At 46.2% G+C, this 19,310-nt stretch overlaps 1 protein-coding gene across 2 annotated transcripts in view; it reads right to left on the bottom strand.

The window, feature by feature from the left end:
- Positions 1-19,310, bottom strand: part of CRLS1 (cardiolipin synthase 1) — a 293,521-nt gene that overhangs the window by 223,696 nt on the left and 50,515 nt on the right. For both annotated transcript variants that reach the window (XM_069608273.1, XM_069608274.1), the window contains exon 2: positions 9,814-9,951. In XM_069608273.1, the coding sequence (XP_069464374.1) occupies positions 9,814-9,951 (138 nt within the window). The remainder of the gene's footprint in view (positions 1-9,813; positions 9,952-19,310) is intronic.

Genomic DNA, 19,310 nt, shown 5'->3' with positions numbered 1-19,310 from the left:
CGGCATACGAGAGTCATCAGGAAAACAAGCAAGACTGGGTTGCCCTGCTGTGGCGAGGCAGCGGCTGACCCTCTGAGGAGTGGGGCTCGGACCTGGCGAACAGGCAGCCCACCAATGCACTTGCGGGGGGTTTCGGCATGGAGGAGATTCACGGCAGTGGCGCTTGAAGCCCAGGTGCCCTCCCAGCAGTACAGGACAGGAGGCCAGAGGCCACTTCCATTGAAGTTGGAGACGGGCGGCCGAGAGGAGAAGCGGCACGCCACTGGGACACCAGCAAAAGTCAACACCCTGAGTTGTGAGGCCCGGAGATGGAGAGCAGCCCCTTAATCAGGGATATGGTGCAGGAAGCGGCCCTGAACACATTAAGATGCAGGGGAAGAACTTGGGACAATCGAGTGAGGTGCTGTGGTGGTCCCAAGGATATCTGCAGAAGGAGGGCACCTGGGAATGGAAAGGGCCCACAGCTTCTGCAGTGGATTCACCCCAGAGAATGAGGAGGCCTAGACCCACGCAGAGGCCCGCGTTTGAGCCATAGGTGCCCTTTAAGACCCAGGCAACGGTAGCACCCAGGGTCACAGGCTACCCTTATGCTTCGCTGCACCACGCTAATCAGGGCCAGAAGGGTCAGCGTGCCCCGTTGCAAGTGGAGGGTGAGGGGGAAGCTGGGCTAGAACAGTAGATGCAAAAGGGACGGGCAAAAACCCCTGGCAGGCGCCCCGGAGTGGAGAAGGCCCCAGGACAGGATTCCCAACGGCGCCTTTGTAGTAAAGGGTATGCAGACCCCACCATAAACCCGAGAGGTGAGATGTCGGCACCACAGGAGAAGGGTGGACCATCACAGGCTGAGGGACCGTCAAGGCAAGACCTACAGCAGAGTTTCAAATACTTTCAAGAATCAATGGCATCTAAGAGCAATTCCAACTGTTAAGAACGGACTTGTCAGTAGCAGTCTCAGAGGGGGAAAGGTTGGTGAGCCAACTGGGGGAACGCGTCAAGCGGGTTGAGCGAGGGTTGCAAGCTACAACCCAAGGAACCAGGGAGAACAGTAAATTATAGGAACAGCTAAGCAGGGTGTACCACAATCGCAAACTTAAAGCAGAAGATCTAGAAAATAGATACCAAAGGGTGATTAGAATCAAGAACTGCATGAAGAAATTGGGGTGCCTCACTTAAGTCACAAATACAGGCCTTCTTTGCTGACATCTTGGGGAATATTGCCGACATCTTGGGGAATATTCCTTAGAACGAAAAAGGCATAGTCAGAGTGCATAGGATGGAGAGGATGTCCGCGGGGGCGGCCCAGCGCACGCGGGATGCATTACAGAGACACGCACATCACCCTGTACCAGGACTTAACCTGGAGTACCCTGGTGAGGAGGAAGCAAATGGGACCAATTGTTAAGGAGCTGGCGTAAAGGAACATCTGTTACAAGTGGACATTCCCTTTCGGTGTGCTGTTTACTTGGAAAGGAGCGCAACAGAAAAAGAAAGCGACACTTCAGGAGGCTGCTCCTCGTTACAGGTTGAACTGGAAGGGGACCACCACGTCTGTGCACGCAAGAAGAGAGACAGACCATGGGAATGGATGGTGGTGGACAGCCAAAACAAAAGGGAGGGCACCGAGGGGCCCACCGTCAAACAGGGATACAGACTATTCTTGAAGAGGGCCAAACTGGGTTAGTAAAAAAAAAAAGAAAAAAAAAGAAATTAGGACGACGAGGAGGGCACGAAGCTACTTTATCTAGTCTAAACGAGAAGGCAGGAAAGCCTAGTGGGAGGAGGGGTGGGGCAAAGTTCAGGACAGTGGGGGAGGGCGTATGCAGCTAGATCAAGGGTTGGAAGGGAGCAGAGGCGAGTGCCGAAGGAGCAGCTCGAACCGGGAAGGGTACTATTAAAGGTTTACCAAGTGGTCACAGTCCAGCCGTTTCTTTCGAGTGGTTGACACAAAACGTGAGGCGACTCCCCTCTCAAAAGGAAAAAGTTGGAGTTGTTTGTTAATGCGCACCACCTGGATGTACATGCCTTGCAAGAAGCACACCTGTTAAAGGGTGACGGATGAAGAGTTAAACCTGGGAATTTCCTGCAGATCCCGCATGCATCAGCAGCAACCAAAACAGGGGTTTAGGGGGGGGGGGTTCCACTTGCCTTTAGGGAAAGGAATGACATGAAGATAGAGGATTGCAAAGTGGACAAGGCAGGGAGATATGTACTGGCAATGGGGCTCCATTAGGGGCAGAATTATACTGTGGCCTCTGTATATTCCCTGAATACAGGGCAGGAGGCTTTCTTAAGCGAGTTTGAGGGTTCTAATGGACCACAGAGGGGTGGGGGTGGGGGGGAGGAATAGTGATCATGGGCGACTTGAACCTGGCTTGGTCAAGGGAGGTTGACTGAAGCGATGGGAGGAAGCAAGTAGGAGTCTGGAGGGGGACAGCCTCACAATCTTTGAGGGAACGGTTCCAAGAGATGGTGCTCAAGGATGTGTGACAAGAAACTAAAGGAAAAGAGAACGAGGTCACACATTTTTCTTGCGTTCATTAATCATTCTACCGTATCGACTACATATGGGTATTAGTCCCCCTATTGGGTAGGGTGAGGGGGAAATCCAGGTGGGACCGATGTGCCTGGCTGATCATTCATCAGTTGCAATGGACCTCACTTTCCCCCCCAACTTCGGCAACCGCTGTGAAGTTGGAGAGCCCCGGTAGAACTATTCAGAGACTCCGTTCTCAGACACACTATAAAAGACAGAATAGAAGTATTCTTCACAGAGACAACAGACACAGAAACAACAGCAGAGGCAGACAGGTGGAACGCATTTGAAGTAACTTTTAGGGGGGAGTTGAAAATAAGTCTGGAGGAACAATTGGAGAAGGAAGTTGAAGCCACAGCCCAGCTACACTCACTCCAAACAAAGAGAGCCGAAAAGGCCCTTCTGAACAAGAGACAGTGCTTCTATATGGGGGCCAACAAAATGGTCAGATTGTTAGCTAAAGGCATCACCAGGGAGCCACGACAGTGGGCGCAACAAATGGAAAGTGAGAGAAGGACACGCACTGAAGCAACTGTACTATACTAGTACTATAAATAAATTGTATTCCTCTGAAGAACGGCAGGCTGCCTGAAAACGGGCCTACCTGAATACAGTAACCCTCCCGAACATAGGGAATGCTGAGGCTGAGCAATTGGGCAAGGAAATCTAAGAGGAGGAAGTGCAAAAGGTAATCAAGTCACTACCCCTAAATAAGGCTCCAGGCCCGGACGGGTACACAGTGGGCTTCTACAAGACCTTTTGCCAGACACTAATCCCACACCTCACTAGCCTTTTTAATTTATTTAGGGACACAGGGTGGATCACACAATCCATGGAGGAATCCAACGTAATTCTTCTACCCAAACCAAACAAAGATCAAACGGCCTGTGGGTCCTACAGACCCATCGCGCTCATTAATATTGATGCCAAGATACATATAAAAATAGTGGAAAACAGGTTGGAGCAGTGGATGACAGTTCTGATCCACCCAGACCAGTCAGGCTTTATAAAGGGGCAACAAACCTTCAATAATATCAGAAGGGTGGTCCACCTTCTGGAAAAGGTGCAGAAGAGCGCAACGCCAGCCATTCTGCTCTCATTGGATGCCGAAAAGTCGTTTGATCGCGTCGAATGGTCCTTTCTTTTCAAAACAATGTCGACGATGGGGCTGCCGCATGCCTTTATTCGAATGGTTGAGGCCAATATAAACGCAACAGCCAGGCTGCCGGTCACGACTTCTATATGCCATATACTTGGAACCCTTGCTGCAGGCGATACGGGACTCCATGGAAATCCAAGGGATTCCATTTGGGGGCACGCACCAGACAGTAGCAGCGTTTGCAGATGAAATGTTGCTAACACCAACAAGGCCGAAGACGTCGTTACAAAGGATGTGAGAGGAATTGGGTGAGTTTGCGCAGGCAGCAGTCCTAAAGAAATCCATGTTGGAAAATCGAAGTGCTAAATCTATCCCTTCGGGGCGAAGAGAAGCTTAAAGCATCCTCGCACATTGGTTGGAATCCAAAGGTATTAGGGTGTCACAATAACCCTCACGCTTGTTGGGCTTCATCAGGCAAACTTCCCAAACACTGTGGTAGAGATTAGGAAGGATCTCAATGAATGGTCCCCGCTGCCCATCTCTTGGATGGGGCGTATAGCATCATTGAAGATGGTCAGATTGACAAGACTACGGTACTTGTTCCACCCTACCCTCCTTCAGAGAATTACTGAAGATAAAAGAAGCTTGTGTGTGGAAGGGCAAGAGACCATGCATTTCTAGAGGGATCCTTACGGCACCCAGAAGCAAGGGCGGGTGGGCTTTCCAGTGTTCCAGACATATTATGAAGCTACACAAATCTGCATTATATGGGAATGGTTTGCAGAGGAAACCTTTCAGGCTTTGGGTAAGCATGGATAGGGCAGCGACAAACACCTGTTGCAAGAGGTTCTTGGGCTTCCCAGAGAGGAAAGACTGCCCTACATGTATTTAAGCCAAATAAAACTGCTGGGAGACATTTGGTACAAAATGGTCAAACGATATGGCATTATCTCCTTCCGCTCTCAATTTAGACTGCTGTTCAGGAACCCTCAGTTCACACTGGTGAAGGAAACGGGGAGCTTTCCAAGAATGGGAACTGGGAGGATGTCGCAAGTTGAGGGAGGTCTTTAATAGCAAAGGGTTGAAGTTGTGTGTGGCATGACACTGGGTATCGCACAGGGAACTCAAAATAGCAGCCACTAGACCGCTGACAGCATTTGAAAAGCCCCTGACAGCACATGATGGGTTTTATGGGGTCCTTATCAACATGGGCCCCCGGCCCAGTGGGGAAAAACAGTGGGGAAAGACATTACAAGGGAGCACTGGGAGAAACTGTGGAGGGGTATCCAGAAAATAACCAGATCAAGCCACTTGAAAGAAATGTGGCATAAACCACTCATTAGATGGTACTACACCCAAACAATGTTTCCCCATATTCCTCAGGAATTCTGGAGGGGTTGCAGTGAGGTAGGAACCTGGTGCCACATATCATGGACATGCCCGAAGCTGCAAACCTTCTGGAAGGAGTTTCAACAGGCTCTAGTTGCTGTGTTCTGTGATGGCGGAAGGGTAGAACCGCTAGAAATACTGGTGGGGCTTTATGGTCTGGGGAAACCACCAGAATCCAAAGCAAGGCGCAGAGCCTTGGTTGTACAGGCCCTGGCAGCAATGCTGCTGTTAGCACAGACATCGAAAGGGGGAGAGGGGCCCACATTCCAAGATTGGCTTTGCAAGGTGTGGGCATTTGTAGCCTTAGAATGGGAGACCTACGTGCTGCAGAACAAAGCTTGTGCTTCTCACAGGAATGGGAAGGAGAACTTGCATTCCTAAAGGAGATTAAAGAGAAAACCAGTGCCCGCAAAGACTGAAACTGTAGGACATTTGTTAAGTTGTACATTACATAGAAGGCCCACACCAGTTTTGACACACATTCACTCGCCGGCAGTATGTAGGAAGGAAAAAGGAGGTTAAAAAGGAACAGGTTTATGATGATTTGTAACAATGCTACTCATGTCTTATTTCTTGAAATAAAAGTTTAATAAAAAATAATTATTCTGTTGCCGATTTTGAAGATCAGGGTCAGATGTATTTCTTGAATACTTGTGTGATAGATTTGACTTGCATCTATTTTAACTGGTTAGGGTCCAGTTCAGAATGACAATTCAGAAGGGTTGGACCTCACATAGTTATGTCTTTTGCCTGAGGCTATATGGTGAATTTCTATTGGGGTGTTGGAGACTGGGAGTGTAGGTGAAAAACTGTCTAGTGGGGCGACTAGCGCGCACATCTCTTATTCGCAATTCTACTTTAATCTTTACCACCTCTTCACGCCCTCCAACCTCCGGCACTTCAAATTTCATCCGATTGCTGGGTCCAGCTTCTCAGCTCACGCAGCAGTCAAAGGGATCATCACCTAACCATCGTTGGGGAAAACCAGTGCTACCTTCTTCTGTATGGTCATTAATATAGGGTGGAAATAGATTTCCGAGATTGCCCGTTCTGGTCCATTATTCTGCCGCTTGGCAGCCTTCAATTTATGACTTATTTAGGACTACTTCTCGCTTGTGCTGACAGACTGTATATTCTGCCTTCGTCGACCTCAGGACTGTGTTCGACTCCGTGTCGAGACCAACCGTCTGGGGTCTTAGAAAAAAGGGGAATACCATCTGGCCTCCTACAGATAATTATCCAGTTATATTCTGGTAACACTGCCTCAGTTAGGTGGGGAATAGGTGGGGAACTTACCAACCCCTTTGAAGTCTAAAGAGGGGTAAGGCAGGGATGTATCCTAGCCCCCCTTCTCTTCCCGTTGTACACCAACGAGGTAATAGTGCATGTCAGGATGGAATGCTTTGACCCCCCCAAAGTGGATTGGAGACATGCTCACTGCTTCTTTTGCAGACGACGCATTTATTTTAGCAACATCACCTAAAGGCCTTAGGATTACCTTGGAGGCCTTTGTGGACAAGTATTCCGAGCTGGGTTTGGAGATAAATATGGCAAAGAGTAAGGTATTGGTTTTTTTGCCCGAAATTCAGCAAATTTAAGAAAATGGGATTGCCCATTAACAATACCACCCTTCAGCAAGTCCAAAACTATGACTACTCAGGTCTGAGGTTCAATGACCAAGAGAATTGGCCTATTCAAGTGGGTAAATTCACCCTGCAGTTAGAAAAATACAGGGGGGTGGGGGAGAATTGTGAGGTTTTTTACTCCCATGGTCAAGGGCTTATTTCCCCCGCAATTAAACTGTTTTCAACACAGTTGAGATCCTCAGCCAAGTACAGGGCCGAAATATGAGGCAGTGCGGATTATAATAAATTGGGGGTGGCGGAAAGATCCTTCCTAAAGAAACTTGGGGCTTCCCAAATCAAGCCTTAGTACCCCAATATATCTGGAACTGGGTCTCAGATCCCATCCAAAGGGAGGCTAGTTTTAGACCGGCATTCTTTTGGCTGAGGCTTTGGTCTGTCCCAGAAGCTATTATCCATATTTTGGAGGCTGAAGGAGGTAGAACCCTGCCTTGGCTTCAGCAAGTGAAAAACCCGTTGGGGTGGATGGGACCATCCGCTTTATGGCAGAGTCCCCAGGGTATCACCCATGGGGATTGGATAAAAGCAAAGACTATTTCTCAATCACTTATTGAAGCTGAACTCCCGAGCGAGTGCACCAAACTTTCAGGGGGCTATTCCCATCTATCCTCCAAGGTACGCTTGGGGATTGAAAGCTATCTAGACATGGTCAGGCCTTCAGTGTCTCGCAATCTGTATATCAGGTTCAGAGTCTCCCATCTGAATCTAGCTTGAGAAACAAAGAAGTGGGCCCCAGATGGAGATAGGATTTGCCCATTGGGTGGATTGGCAGAGGAATAGTTGCCCCATTTGCTATGCCTATAGCGTCGCCCGACGCAAGTTATTAATCCCTCTACTTAACACTTATGGCATTCGTAGCATTGGTGCAGCACTGCAGCTCCTTAGGAATTGTTAAGATCCCAAGGTGGTATATTGTGTGTTAACTTTCCTTACCCAAGCCTGGTGTACTGGGGCTAAAGCGATAAGAGGGTAGAGCGATTGCATGAGTAATCAAATCGTACAACAGAAGGGAGAATGGAGAATAAAGGAAGGAAAAAGAAAACAAAGTGAGGTACTTTGTAATGGTTTTTCTTGGTATATGACTTATCCAAGGTTTTAATAATTAATTCCAGCAAGTGTTATTCTTATATTGGTATTCATGAGTTGTCTTGTGATTGTACGGTTTATATGGTATTAATAGATGGTAACCTCGGTTTTTTAATATATGCAATTGTGGCATGATGACATTTGTGTTGAATAAAAGCCATCTGAACGCTTGTGGGGACACTCCAGTTTTTGCAGCCTGCTCAACCATCTTGTTACTAGACCTTACCACCACTAAGTCTTGCTTGATTGAGGAAAAAATGTTTGAAACTTCTTCTCCCTGTGGCGTTGTTTGCAGTTTTCTCCTTGATTGGCCATTTGTCTCCACCACCGCGGCCACAAAATTCTCCTCCTCTGGCTCACATGCACCTTTTCCAGTCATCTATATGCCCATACCCTCCATTGCCATTCGTGAGGTCCTGAACATGAGATGTGTTCATCCATCTGTATGGACGTGCTGGTAGTTCAGAGCAATGATGCAAAGATCGATCATCATTGAGGACCCTGATTGTACCCAATGAATGGGCTACTGGATTTCATTTTTCTTTCTTGAAAAAAAAAAAAGTTGCTCAGTTCCCAATCTTTTGGCCAGTTACAACACAGTACGGCTTTCTTTGTTTGCACCTTTTGACTTTGGCTCCCAGTCTCATCATGGGAACATTATGCATTCTTTGCTGGTAGGACTTGATTTCTTGGGAGCTAAAATTGTATTTGCATGCCTTCTTCTGGGGATTATCTTCTTAGTCACAACTAGGGAGGTTTCTAGAGGAGCTTCCCGCCAATTCCAGGTGATCAGTAGGATCCAGAACAATAATGCTGTAGAAAACCTCCGTCAGGTACGGAAGTGCCAGTTGAAGGAACTGCATGGCCAGAGGCACAAAGTAATACTAGAGCAGTAGAAATGTCAAGCTGCAAGCTACTAGCCAGGCATAAAAAGTCCCTTGCCTACTCAATTCTCCACATGCACTCAGCATAAACATTTCAACTCGCCAAGAGTCAATTCAGTAGCGGGTGCACGTTTTGAGGCTTTTTAGACTATCCAAGTGAGGAGGGGCTCGGATGCTGGAGCATGAAAATGTTCAGAGGTAAAGGTGAAAAGAACTACAGTTCCAAAGTGGCAATGTAGACCAATAAAATATTTACATGTTTGGAGCCTTTAAGGTGCTTTGAGTTCTTCCAACACTCTGCAGCAGTGGCTAGTGGGCTAGGACAAGCGCTAAAATACACTTTGCATGTAATAAGGCAGTGCCCAGATGAGTTTGAAAGACCTCTGTATTGGGTGTTCATGGCTTAGTTCAACCTGGGAGGGACAGCGTGGCAGGAATAAAGTGGCGAGTGAGACCGACGCTCTCTTAATGCTAGTCATGTGCTCTAAGGTGCGCAAGCACAGAGAGTGTTACAATGTGTTCGAGACCAAGGCACACATTCGGTCATGGGACCTTTCTCTGCACTATATATTTTTTTTTTAAACCAATTTATTAAATATTAACAGAAGAAATCAGCGTAACAAAGAGATACAATAGACAATTATCCATACAATAATAATGAAAAATATATTGAACAAAAAATATAATAAAATTCATTAAAAAAATAAATATATATATATATATATATACACAAAAATAATAATAAATAAATCAATAAAAGGGGGCAGAAAAGGTGTGATGCAAAAGTCAAAAAGCAATAGCAATTCATAACATTGACCTGAAAACAACCTTCTAGAAAACTTTGGCATAGCAACAAACCAAGAAGCAAAAGACATGAACATTATAATGAGTAAATTGAAACATGCATGTCTACTTATCTGAATACAGGTAAACTCGACACAGGAAGCTCCAACGACTGACTAACTAACCCTTATCCAAAAAGGCCTTCCATATTTTATCTCTGCACTATAGGCACAATAGCAAGGGTCATGCATTATGTAGAGTGGTGCATCATTTCAGTGAAACATTTAAACAAACTGTCTTGGCGTACCCAGAAAAGAACATTGTATTGTGTTTGATGCCTCATAATTTCTTACACATTTTTAGTTTTATAAAACTAAGAATCGATAAGATAGTTACCAAATCTGTAAACCCAGCCAAAGCAAATAGGCCCAGTGCAACATTGAAATCTTCCTTGACAATTAGATAACCCAAAACAGGCGATAGTCCAATTCTTGTCATGGAGAGTAGATTTGGAATTGTCCAGGGGTTTTCATACTGTGGGAAATACAAAATACTGTAAATACAGAACACTAATGCAATACAATGTTTAAGAATAACACTTCCCAAATCAAAATTCATCCCTTCTATCAATTTCTATATGGTTTCAAAGCAAACATTTTGTGAAGCCAAACTGTTGTGTGACTCTCTTTAAGTAGATTTGCACAAATGTGCCTCTCGCACTTTTGTAGAAGGACACAAATTCAGGAACACCACCGATATGCATTTGAAGATCACACGGCACATGCACACAAACATCCAGGTGCACGCATCATGGTGTTGGAGTAAAACAGGTGTTTTATAATGTAATGTGTAATTTGTATAGCGCCTTTCACCAATGGTATGGTCCCAACAGGCTGTAGGTTGAGCGGCTTTGGCGGACAGAAGTCCAGGCATGGGAAATTCGTCAGAGAATTATAGAATGTGTGTGTATATTAGCCAATATGAAGGTAGTTAGTGGTGGCCAAGTCCCCATTAGTCACCCATGTCGAGCAGGTATGTGGATGGGTGCAGAGAGGTAGTATGGAGAGTATACAAGGGCAGGAGAATCATTATGTGTGCAACTAGATCAAGATTATATCATGGTGGATAGCTGCATTCTAATGGCACCGGTGTTGTGCAATGTGTCTTAGAGTAGTAGCTGGGTGTCCTGGCTGGTTCTCGCTTGATTTCGGCAGGGGTGAATTCAAAGTGTGGCTAAATTCTGACCATTGGCTATATAAAAGCACCTAGTATAATACAGTATTTATTGCCTGCCCTCAAATATCCATCTAGATGCAAAAACAACGGCTACCCTCAGAAATTCATCCCAATACAAAATACATTTTCTACCCTCAAAATTCATCCAAAGGCAATACATTGGCTACCCTCAAAATTCATCTAAATGCAATGCATAGTCAACTCTCAAAATTCATACCCTGAAAAACGCATCTAAATACAATACATTGGATAGCTTTGAAGTGGAGGGCAGCGAGATTTCAAAACAGTGTTAAGAATCACATGGTAGTGATAAGGTAATAAAGGTAGTAGCAGGATTTAGAAAGCTCAGCCATGGTTATGCTCCCAATTCCTGTCACCTTTCCTGTTTATAGCAGTAGACCGCTTTGTATGGCGCAAACACGGCGAACGCTGGCAAACGGGCAATGGCGGTGCCCTTTGCCTTTGGCCCTTCGCCGTCTGCCTGGACAAGGCTGCCCTGGGACATATGCCTAGGAGTGCTTCTTGGAGATGGATGCCCTATCAGGGATGGGGTGAGCAGGAGTGGGGCGGGGAGACGAGTAGGGGAAAAGAAATGGAGGGTGGAGGAGGCAGAGTGAGCCTCTGCCAATTGGTATGAAGATGGGAGGAGAAGGGGAAAAGGGACAGAAACAAACAAACAAAGGACTACACCAAAGAGGCAATGCCCTCTACAGGCAAGCGAAGTTGTTAAAGCTTCCACTCATTTGGCGCCTGTGCTGTCAGCTATGCTGGGATTTAACCCATTGCTTCATTGGCGAATTAAAAATGTAATTTCCACAAAGCTGCTGGTTAGCATTACTTCCAAATTTTTATTATTTCCTTGGATTCATCCATTGATGGAAAAACAAGTGGTGCCGACATGTGTTTCGATCAAACAGGTCTTTTTCTAGGCTGGTGGGTGATGGGGGGTGTCTAAAGTCCACTTGTCTCTATTGCATCAGGTTGATCCTGGGTGGTTGGATTCATTTAAGAGGTTGACTCATGGAGGCTTTAACAAACTTCACCTGATACACACAACAGGCACCACGAGCATGGGCCTTATTTTCAAGCTCCCACCAACCGGCTGGTAGTGCACCGATACAGAGATGGAGGGCGCGGCAACCCATGGTACCTGTGCTCCCAACGCCCCTCTAGAGGCAATCCAGCACAGAAAACGGACTGGAAATCAACACAGGTAACTCCTTCCAAAAAAAAACAAACAGGCTGTAAACTCCTTACTATGTGCTTGCTGTACAGGAGAGGTATAGATTACTAACAGGAAAGTTTCAACAGTCCTGACTATCCTACAGAACAGTGGCATTCAAACATGTTCATACCGATCCTACCCCCATCCCCAGATTTTAATAGAAAAATAAATCAGTAGAAAATCTGTTTATATTAAAATCAAATCATCTATACTTTGCTGCCATTTGAATGACATGCCTCAGAAGAAGAAATAAAATGTGGATCTAATAGTGCTACAACTAAATTATATTCAAGTCATAAAAAAGGGGTAGGATATACAAAATGTGTACACTTCCAATGGGGAGGTAGATACCAAAAAAAAAAAAAAAAACCTATCCTGGATTAAGACTGCATGGCCACCCTACTGCTCACTTTATATATGTCACCGAGCGACATCAATAAATGCTATGGATCACCATATTTGTTGGCAGCCTTTTAGATAGTTTTCCAATTTCATTTTTTGTTTTATTTTTTCCCATTTTCCTTCTGTACTGTGTTTTGAAAGAAGTATTGGCAATGCCAACAGTTTGGGCTGTCGTAGTGAAATTAACTGCCCATTGATGGTAGCAGGTGCAAAATGGTGCAAGTAGTTGGTCATTTAATAGCAGTGCCTTGCAAATGACTAATACTTATACACAAGCCAAAACCGTTGGCTTTGCCAATGCTTGTTTTTAGCACGACTTCAGTGAAGGACACAACTAGTGCATATTAAAGGAAAAAGACACTGGCGGACACTTCAAGTACAAAGGTTGATGGTAAGGCTCAATTAAAGCAAGCTTAAATAGTTCCCACGAAAAGGTGTTTTGCACATGGCAGGAACTGGGTGGGACTGGCTATAGGGATTAGCATGGCCATGGTCAATCAATGGGTGGGCCAATAACCAAACACCAACTACAAGCTGTGCCTCTCTCGTCATCTGTCATTTCCCCCCCATCTGTACTCAAGTGCAATAGTTTGGCTTATGGGTAGCGCAAGCACCACCTAATGGCCCAAACTAAAAAGGCATTTGGTTTATTAAAGTTATCCTCAAGTCATACATAGATCTTTTTTCTTGAGTAGCACGCAATTTGAAAGTTGAGCCGTATTAACCATCACATATTGGTGATGTATGGATTTTTTCAAAACAATAAAGTACACAACATCCGGTTACAATAAAATATAAATGGTCAGAATACTATGTGAGGAGCCAGGAATGAGACACGGACACAGGAGTCAGGTTTGTGGCTACAAACTTTTATTCAAAGTAAAAGGTGTTGGAAAAATCACTGTCCGTACTCTTTGAGGCATTTCCCAAACTCAACTAAAACTAACAGCCTGTCCAGTGTCAAGATGTCCAAAATCCTATTCTCGATTAACTATTAAGGTGCAAAGGTAAATGTCTCTGCTTATTGAAGTTAAAAAATGTTCAAATCCAACACAAACGTTCCAAATGGTCTAGGTTCACAGTTTAAACTGGGATGACTCCCTTCCCCAGGAGTCATTCCATCCAAAACAATATTTCAAAACTATACAAATTCTGCGAATCAAGTTGATGTCTCTCCTCCTGTACTGCAACTCACTCCAGGTGATATGGCTCCCTTCCTCAGGATCTCACATTCAATACAGTTAAATTCTCAAGAGCATTTATCTTCCTTAGAATTCTCATTTCCTAGAAGCACCATTTGGGTGTAAGCGCAAAACTCACAAAATCCTGACATGTTCCCCTACCAGGTTATCTTGTACCACATCATATGGGTCTGAATCCCAGAGCCACATGTCACCTGGTATACTCTCCTGCCGGGACTTTATAAACAATCTCTCTCTTTCAGAACATGGTAACAGGAGTCTTTCCCTAGTTACTTTAATGGATTTTTTTTAATGGGTGCAAAGCCCAGACTCATTACGATTGTATTTTTGCAAAGATCACAAGTTAACTCTTTACTTCTCTCCCCTTGACCCCCCCTTATCATGCTTTGCCATCCCAAACTAGAACTGTGGGTCCTAGAATCTTCTTATCCTTGCACAGGTTCGTACTGTGGGTTCCAGACTCCAGTCCCACTGTCTAAGGCTTTTGTTACCTTGCCCAAAATTGCTTTGGTCCCAACCCTTTCCCTGGTTACACCGGCTTTCTCTTTTTTGGCTTCTCACCATCTTTGATGGGAGTCTGTACTCTGGACGGCGTTCCAGCCTCTGCTGCCTTCAGGAAGCACGACTTGCTTCCTCGCGCTCTGCTCCGATTTCTGCTAAGCTCTCCAAAGCACGCTGCTCACCAGGCTATCCACTCACACCCTGTAGCTGTCTTGCCTCCTAAGCCGCCACCGGTACCCTTACTCTGCTGTGAGTTGGAGATCTCCTGCTTTCAGCTGCACTTCCCCAGTGAGGGAGCCTCCATCCTCCCTCTGGCATACTGCTGGTGCCCAGCAGTTCACCTCCTTTTTGGGGGCCCAAGCGGTTCCTGCAGAAGTCCCTAGTCCTCCACCACGTTTTGGGGTGGAAGGGGGTTTCCCCCTTCACTTCTCTGGGATAGCAGCCCAAGGCCCCTTCTACACCAAATGATTCCTGCTGCCAGGTCCTCCAGGGATGGCCTCTCATACTTCCGGAGTTTTCCCTTGCTTCTATACTGGCTCTGGACAATAGGATTTGGGGAAAGACTAGACTCCCGACAGTGGTTCTCATTAGAAGTGATCATCCTTGCTCCGTACAATCTAGTCTCAGTTGTTGGGGAAAGACTGGAGCGCTGACAATGGTTCTAATTAGGAGTGAGCCCATCACTACATACTTCTCTCTCGTCGCAGAACTGGGACAGTGATCTTCATTCAGGATACTCCTATTCTTCCTCGTCTCAGTACTTTTTAGGGGAATGGTAGAGGTACAAACCATGGGTACATTAGGGAAGGGATGTTAAGGTTGTAAGAAGGGGATTTAGGGTCCATTGATTGGTGGGGATACAACGTCCCACCCGATGATGTTGTGTCACTCCCTTCAGGGTTGCCTCCCGTTGTGATCAACCCTCATATAGGTCACTTGACAAGTCCAGTCAATGAAAGCCTCCTCCAACAGGGGGACCCCTGTCCCTCCAAAACCATCAAGAACAACCTTGACTCTCTCGGCCCAGCCTTGGCCGACCTCTGAAACATCTCCTTCGCCACTGGAGTTTTCCCCACTGCTCTTAAGCACCCTCTTCTCAAAAAACACCTTCTGCTGACCAATCCATTCTGGAAAACTATCGCCCGCTCGCCATCACTCCCTTCCTGAGCAAACCCCTGGGGAAGTTGGCTATTTCTCATTTACCCTCCACACTGAATCTGTTGGTTGCTTCCATGACCAGTCTGGCTTTAGAGCATCCAGAGGCACGGAAACTACTCTTCTGTTCACCCATGAAGATCTGCTCTCAAATCTTGATTCTTACTCTCCCTCTGTCCTCATTCTACTCACCCTCTCATCTGCCTTATCTCTGACCGCCCATCCCAGGTGGAATTGGGGTCTTTTCGCTCCCCTATCATTCGCTCTACGTGCGGCGTTCCCCCAGGGATCTAACCTATCCCCCTGGTTTTGCAATGGCTGCATGGCCCGCCTGGCCCGAAGGATAACCACTTTCACCTTCAACTTTCAATCTTAAGCGGATGACACGCAGCTCTCCTTCGGGCTACAGTCGGCCTCTTCCTCACTCATACTCGACTTCCCGCAATTCAGTAGTGGTGTGCTGCAAACAACTTCTGGCTCAATACCAGTAAGACAGAGATTGTCCTCATCGGGACCCCTGCTCCAGCCTTCCCCCTTTCCCTCAGGCCAGCCGCCCTTGGCCCTGCGCCTCTACTTACCAACGAGGCAAAAAATCTGGGGGTCATCTTCGACTCCACTCTCTCCTTCTCGTTTCACATCATGGACATCTCTAAAAAGTCCAACTACCAACTTCACCTTCTCAAAGGTATTCTACCTTTTCTCACTTTCCCCCGGAGGCTCACCATCTCCAGAGCCCTGGACCTCTCTAGGCTGGACTACTTCAACAGCCTCTTTCTCAACCTTCCTTCTACTCTCCGTCTTCGTCAACTCATCCAGAACATAACCGCAAGACTTAGCCTTGGGCTCAAGCCCAGGGACTGCATCTCTCCAGCACTGAAATCCCTTCACTGGCTCCCGTGGCTGCAAGGATTAGGTTCAAGACCCTTTGCATTGTCCAGAAGGCTTTCCGGGGCCTGGGCCCACTCTATCTGCAATGCTCTCTTCCTAAAAACTCTCCTTCCCAAAACCTCGGCTTGTCTTCCTCCAACTCTCTGCGGGTGAGATGCTTCTCCAAGCAGAGACTTGGGGTGAGATCTTTATCCACTGCAAGTGCCTCCCTCTGGAACAGCCTCCCTGCCTTTCTCCATCTTGAGCTGTAGTTTCAGAAACTACTCAAGATTTTACTCTTTGCCGCCTCCTTGTATTGTATCGTTTATACACAGGCAAGTGTTTTAAAGCGCTCCTCAGTGCACCTTTTCTCTCCCTCTCCCTTGCTAACCACCTCTTTCTGCTCTCTCTCCTCTACTTCTGCTCAGTTTCACCGACTGGTTGCCTGATGTACTTTCAGAGCATCACAGGTCCCAAGCTTTGCTCGCCAGTCTCTTGCACTTGCCTCCGGGCCTTGCACTTGCCACAGCACTACTGCACTTCGCTTACGAACCATGAGAGCGGTATCTCACTGCACTTAAACCGTGTTATGACGGGACTGGGCACACTTGGTCTCCATTAACCACTCCCCCATGGACTTAATGTTCTGTTGAACCTGCCTGATCTGAATGCATCGTTTGTCTTGTCTTCCTTATGTCTTCTCCTCCCATGCATGGTTGCTCTTTGAAACACTTGTGTATAAAAGTGCATAATAAACAATCAATATAGCCGCCCCCAGTGTCAGGATCAGCTAGCAGCTGCCGTCCCCATACTACATGGGGATAGGTCACAGCCAGGAAAGAAGTTATGAGCCCATCAGATTCATCACAACAAGCTCCCACAACATAACTATAGTAGCATATTTTTTAAGTATTACTGGCAGTCGATAATCTCTTCAAATTATTCACTACCTTTGTTTATAGTAAATCTGTACTATTCTAAACACATCCCCAAACAGAATCAGATAGCAAGATAATAAACATACAGAAAGACAGAAGATGAAGGCCCACCTATCAAGCAGATTTGTGACGGGAGATGGGTGGTTAAAACCCTGCCAAAATGAGCAAAACACAAAGGATCCTGCATAACCCTCCCGCCTTCTTTTGTCATTGTACCGCCTGGAGGTGGGGACTACTGTAAAAACTCCTGCAGAGGGATGCTTCATGCACCAACGTTTGACTAATCATGAACTAGAACTAAGTGGGAGTGGCACTTCCTCAGTTAAAATGTTGTGCCCATTCAGATGCACTTCACCCTGAAAGGTGTTCTCGTTCATAGATTATGCCCTTCCCCCTCACTCCCAGGGGCATCCAAGTGCCTATTAAGTAGACACAACGAGGAGTGCCCTACGATGGGTCAGGGCAGGGTCAGGGCGATAGATATGCCCCCATCACACGGCAGACCCAGTCTTAAGAGCATTGCCGCTATAGGAACACTGCTAGCACATCCTTGTGCAGCTGAGGGTATCCTGCATCAGGGGAAAACAAACTACTGCCTAAATGAGCTGAGCAGCAAGGGTCTCTTGTTAAGCACATTCAACATCCGATGCTCAGAAGTGGCAGATCAGGTAGCCATACTTCTGACAATTTCTTGGCATAGACTACATAATAAATTAGAACTGTATCCTCTACTCACCGGAGGCCTCAGTGGCATGCTACCCATTGCTTAAGGCATGAAATAGCCAGGATAGTAAGGAGTAGTTTTGTTCCCCTTGTTCACGATGGGAGAAATGCTGTCCTTGAAAGAGATGAAGTTGGATTTCCCCCAAGCTTCAGAGCAATTATGTTTGCAGTTAACAACGGTTTCAAGGTTTATGTTTTGTTGTTTTAACACTGTTGCTATGTCCAATTTCTGTATTTGGAAGATTATTGTACAGAGTGACACTACTTTGTGTCAATATGTGCTTTACACACTTTATAAACAAAACAAATTATGGCCCCAGGGTGGGGCTGTATGTGGTTCATCAGAAGATGCGGGCAGTGTGTGAGAAGGTCTTGCCTGATCGAGACACCTAATGAACCCATTGCAGCCCAGTCATTGAATATAATGGAAGCATACATACATACATTTGCCAGTAACCTATCTGAAGGATAGGTTACTGGCAAAGAAAAATGGGAAACCAAACTAAGACAGGAAATGACAGAATGAATGGGCTATCACGTTTTTGTATAATAAAAAAAATTAAAAAAAATTGTAATGCAAGAACTGAACCCCACTGATGGGTGGATTAAGATAAGCACTCCTCTGGCTTGCGAAGAGTATTCAGTATAATATCTATGCTTACCCCACCCTTTCAAGAATTCGGTGTTAACCTTGTGGAGCGCATGAGTCTCTTGTAACATAATTATCTGGGGATGGTGCTGAGTAACATAAGCTCCCACCTTTTGTAGCTTAGCTCGGTTGTGCAGTCCCCGGACATTCCATGTAAGACGTTTAAGTCTAAACCCTTGGGCCTTCATACCAGGATCAACCATGTCCGTATATCCTTGTTATGTCTTTAAATTTACGGTTACTCAGGAGAGTTCCATGTGCTGCAATGTCACCACAGTTTTTAACTTGTAGGACTCCTCCAACTGAGTCCCAAACCCCCAGTCTCCCCCACCCCCGCCTGAGTTGCTCAACGGAGCTACACATCCTGTAATCCTTCAGCCCCCCTCCCACATCATCTCCCCCAACTTGACAATGCCTCCCCATGTGGAACCTTCCTGAGGGTCGCCCGTTGCTTGCACCTGGCTCACCCCGATGGAGGCTCTCGGCTCAAAAAGTCTAAGTCTTTATCCAGTCCGTCCATGTTATAAAGTTTCTTTGCTCAGTGGAGTGAGGAGCCGGCCACTTCTCTAGGAAGAAAAGAGACCAAATTTTCACCTGCTGATTTGTGTTTAGAGCAGACAGTGTATCCTGGTCACTCAGCCGCATCCAGTATTTCCTCTCCGAGTGGCGGTCTGGCGTTCTGGTCAACCATCCGGTCTCTGGGAGGTAGTGGGATGGAGGTTTCTACGTATTGCATGGCTTCCGTGGGGTTTTCGAAAAAATGAGCTCGCCCTCCATACTGTATTCTCATTTTCGCTGGAAAGATGAGGGTGTACGGCACATTGCGCATTTGCAACTGTCTTTTAACTGGTTCATAGGATCGCCTCTGTGCCTGTATACCGGCGGAGAAATCCGGATATATATGGGTCCTGTTGTGCTCAAAATGTAAAGTGCCTTTCTCTCTGGACAGTCCGAGTATTAAGTCTCTGTCCCTATAGTTGAGAAGGCAAGCTATT

The sequence above is a fragment of the Ambystoma mexicanum genome, chromosome 4q, assembly GCF_040938575.1.
Source record: "Ambystoma mexicanum isolate Mex_15411 chromosome 4q, UKY_AmexF1_1, whole genome shotgun sequence".
Lineage (NCBI taxonomy): Eukaryota > Metazoa > Chordata > Amphibia > Caudata > Ambystomatidae > Ambystoma > Ambystoma mexicanum.
The sequence above is the reverse complement of the archived record's forward strand: the minus strand, read 5'-3'. Positions and strand labels throughout refer to the sequence as shown.